At 43.1% G+C, this 4,578-nt stretch overlaps 1 protein-coding gene across 1 annotated transcript in view; it reads left to right on the forward strand.

The window, feature by feature from the left end:
• thsd7aa (thrombospondin, type I, domain containing 7Aa) overlaps nt 1-1,939 on the forward strand; it is a 181,804-nt gene extending 179,865 nt beyond the window's left edge. The window contains exon 28 of the mRNA XM_034891400.1: nt 1,313-1,939. Within this exon, the coding sequence (XP_034747291.1) occupies nt 1,313-1,400 (88 nt within the window). The 3' untranslated portion in view covers nt 1,401-1,939. The remainder of the gene's footprint in view (nt 1-1,312) is intronic.
• Nucleotides 1,940-4,578: the final 2,639 nt, after the last annotated feature.

The raw sequence follows: 4,578 nt of genomic DNA on the forward strand, positions 1-4,578 counted from the left end.
CCATCTTGTGGCCTTCCATGCACATTTCAGGTAGACCCTCAAGTCATTCTCCTTGTCATATGTTTGAGTGGATTTATCAAAAACATATTTTACAAAATAAAGTCAGACATCCTATGAGTTATTATGGGCAATCCACATATTTTGTCATTAGGTTTAGGGGACTTGTTCTAATGGGACTGTCATATCTTAGGGAGATGAATCTAATGACTTTTGGGACAGTAAAAAAAAACTTATTTCAAAAATTCCATTCTATTCCAATTAGTTGTTGGAAAGGTTTGAATGAAATGGAAGTCATATTTGGAGTAAATGCAAAGGTTGTGGGTTGGTCCATGAACAACAAGGCAAACTGACCAGACAAGTCAGGAATGTGGAACATATGTATGCCTCTCACAGTGAAGGACGCTCTAGTTGGGAAAGGTTCCCAAAGCCTGATTTATGCTTTTGCCGCACAGCAGAGCTTTCTGTGATTGGCCTGAAGTTAATAATTGTGGGTTGGTGGGTGCGTCAATCTCGTTAAGAGAATAGCAGGGCCGGCATGTGTGTGCGCCGGGGGAGTGTGTGTGGTTGAGAGAGTGAGAGAATGACGACGATAACCTTTGGAGCGATATCTAACTCTAGAGTCATAGTGAGAGAAACAATGTGTCTACCCTGTGCTTTCTGACCACATGCTCATTTTGAGCAACGTGCATCAATGCGACGTGTAGTTAATTTCTTGAGAGGTGAACGTCAGGCTACAACGTAAGGATTATGGGTTTACACAGAAGCGTAAATTGGCCTTAAAGCATGATTTATGGTTTTGCGTTAAGTCAACGCCGTGGCTACGTACATAGATATGTGGAGATACCGACCCTACCCTTGACCCTACGCTGCAACTCTCAAGAAATGTAACTACACGTCGCGGCGAGGCACGTCACTCGGCCGTGGCTTGGTAGGGTTAACTTCTCCTGCTACAGATTTGACCCGTGGTCAGAAAGCACAGGGGAGACACTTTGCTTCTCTCACTATGACTCTAGAGTCAGTTCTGTCCTATGATGTAAAAGCGCTTTGAGTAGTCGTTATGACTAGAAAAGCGCTGTATAAATATAGCACATGTACATTTACATATGACATATGCAATAATCCACTCAATACACAGTGGAGTTGAGTTTGACACCCCTGACTTAAAGAGATCGACGCACACACCAACGCACAAGCAGAAACTTCAGGCCACTTACGTAGGATAGGGCGAAAGCACTGCGTGGAGCCTTGGCAGGATGGAAGCTGAACGGTTGGGTCTGAGTCTCTAAACATGCTTTCCCTCTTGTTTTTGTAGCAAAAAGCCAAAGAAGCCGCAGCGACGGCAGATGAACAACAGACTGAAGCCGCTAACTCTGGCCTACGACGGAGACGCCGACATGTAGAAGTCTTCCTGCTGACCACAGTGACCTACAGACATTTGTCCTACTGCAGGACACACAGGGTTACTATGGAAACCCTTGATGTCAGGGCTGCCGCTGGGCATTGTTCAACCTTCATTTGGACCCCACGGGGAGATGATTCTGCCAGAAAGAGAAAAAAAAAAACCCTCAAAGTTCAAGAACCAGAATCCATGTCCATTAGTAGCCTTGGTGTTGCCGTCTATTTTTAATTTCCATTTTGATACTTTATTTCACAAGAGCCTTCATTCATTCTTTATCTTTCTCGAAGTTTGCCTTTGCTTCTCTGCCATCTACTACCGCCGGTAACATCAAAATGAATGGTCGTTGGGGAAGGGGGTGGGGGGGTTGGGGACCAAAACAAAGATAAGCTCTAAAAGCACAAATCTTCATTTGTCCTTTTCTTAATTTTGTCACAGCTGAGTGGGATCATGTAGGCTACCAAGGACACTTGTAAGTCCTTGTCTCATTAAGAACAGATTGATGCGTCTGTGTGAATGTGGTTTGGGTCCGTCTCACAAGAACGAGAAAACCAGAACATACAGTAGTAACATTGTGATTCCCAGAGCATTATCACTTCTGCCTGTCTCTCCTTTCTCAGGCATAATTTTGCACTATATTAGTGCAGCATGATTGGTACTTATGTCTAGCTTCGCCATAGGGAACTGCCTCTCTCAATACAAGATGGTGTACACTCTTGTGCTAGAAATGTAAAAAAAAAAGTAGACTTTTTTTGCAAACAGAACTCACCAATGTTCGTTTGTGTGTTTCTTCTATTACCTCTTATGTGTGATACAATGGGACTAAATGTAAATAGGATTTTTTTTCTGAGCTCTTAACTTTACCTTTCTAGTTTGTACATCTGAACGTCCCAAACGCTGCATGAGTTCAATTATTCTCTGATGATTGTCTGACTGTGGCTTAAGACCATGATCTATGACTTTTATTAATTATTGACCGACATTGCTGTCATTGATTCTCAATTGGGCTGTCTTTTCTTAAAATTCCCCTTGGCTTCAATCGGTTTAGTTCGGCGCAAATTTCCCAATGTTTGTCATGGTGGTTGTTTTTTCCCCCCAATGTGTGTGCCCACCTTCTTCTGGATATCTTCTCAATTTACATGCATGGATAAAGAAGTTTGGGGTTTTTAATTGAGCACGGGACCAAAACTGCTGCCCCTGTTCTGACTTGGGTCAGGCGTTTTCACATGCGTAGTTTACTTGATTCAAACTAGAGTTTGTTTGCCCCGCTGGTGTGGTTTGTTTGGGCAGATGAGAACATAGCAATCACACTCGGGTGCGCACTAAGCGGACTAAACAAGCATACTGCTTGAAGAGGTGGTCTGGTAGCTTATTAGTCTGAGCTTATGTCTCCTGTAGTCAGGTAGCTTAGTAGTCTGAGCTAATGTCTCTTGTAGTCTGGTGTGTTCAGCAGTCTGAGCTAATGTCTCCTGTAGTCGGGTGTGTTCAGCAGTCTGAGCTAATGTCTCCTGTAGTCAGGTGTGTTTAGCAGTCTGCGATGAGACAGATCAGCAAACTGTAGCAGCTTGCAGTATTTCTATCACACAAATGAACTGCGGTCCAGCTTGTTGTCTGTCACTCGCATCTCCGTGGTCAAACCTGCTGCCGCTAAAGTTAGAGCAGAGTGGAGTCTCGGTGACCAGAGGAGACGTTATAACGTCTCTCCGTGACCAGCGCAGACATAGGTCTCTCGGTGACCAGCGCAGACATAGATCTCTCCGTGACCAGCGCAGACGTAGTAACGTCTCTCGGTGACCAGAGCAGACGTAATAACGTCTCTTGGTGACCAGAGCAGACGTAGTAACGTCTCTTGGTGACCAGAGCAGACGTAGTAACGTCTCAGACAATGTCCAATCATTTTAATGAAATGAGCTGGTTTGACCACTAGATCAGAACACAGGACCTTCTTTCTGTATTTACTTTCTTGCCCCCAGATATGTCTGACCAATAACGGACGCTGGAGGTTTTTGCCTGATTTGTAATCACGCAATTTGGTACACTTGGATTTTTCCAGGTGTGAAACCAAACCAAACCAACCAAGGCAAATTGCTCCAAGTTTAGTAACTCACCAACTGATTTGGACCAAAGCAAACCAACTACAGGTGTGAAAACGCCCTGATAAAAACCCTTCCATTATGAAACCCTTTAGCTGTGATATGTGAAGAAGGAAAGTAAACAACCTGATGGAGGATCATTTTCTATTGAATCTTGGCTTAAAATATATAGGTTGGTAGGTGTAAAGGCCTGTGACATTTGAGTTTAGACATTCATCATTGAAGTCAGTTGAAATAAATCTGAATTCTGAGTTAGGCAATGAAAGGTGTCAGATTTTGCACTGAAAAATGTCAGAAGCCGGATATTTAAGAACTAAAATTAGGAATCAAAATTCCTTCATTGTTAAAGGTGTCGGTATGGTTCCAATGAACTAGTTCATGCGATGGATTGCCCGACTGTCTGAAGGCCAAAGTGTTATGCATGGCCTGCCGTGATAGTCTCCACCTAAGTCCAACAACTTTTTTGTGTCTAAACACAAGTAATGTGGATAGCAAGCACATACTTTCCAACATTCATGGTAATGCACTGTGCCCTGTGCACCCCCCTCCAGCTCTCTTTATCATTCTTCACACAACTACTTCTGACATCCACATACTTTGCCAATGGCTTGATAAAGTGTGTATGTGCGGGGGTACCCTTCTTGACACACCTTCCAGGCGTCAGATTGGGTGCGAGGTGTGTGACCGTTTCTAGCTTTTGGCAGGCCCTATGCAAGATGCTGTTTTAGGGCCCCTATTTTGTCAAACATATGATGGGGGGGGATTCAAACCTTTAAGATGATCTGTGGAGAGGTATCAATCTTTTACACTTTAGGAGGAAAACAAGCTAGATTTGTAGAAAAAACTCTCAAATTCAAATAAAACATCAAAGTTGACCCTCTCTGTCTCTCCCCCTCCCTCCTTCTCTCTTTACATGCATTGTGTTTCTTTCACTACTACTACTAAAATAATAGAAGCCAGAAATAAATGCTTGTTGTTGTTACCAGCCTGGACACATTGTTCATGACATGTATACATTTCTACTGAGCTGGTACTTTGGTAACTATCTATTATTTATTGATTAAAATTGCCCCACTTTAAATTTGAGTA

This window comes from Etheostoma cragini, chromosome 14 (genome assembly GCF_013103735.1).
Source record: "Etheostoma cragini isolate CJK2018 chromosome 14, CSU_Ecrag_1.0, whole genome shotgun sequence".
In the NCBI taxonomy this organism is placed as follows: Eukaryota; Metazoa; Chordata; class Actinopteri; order Perciformes; family Percidae; genus Etheostoma; species Etheostoma cragini.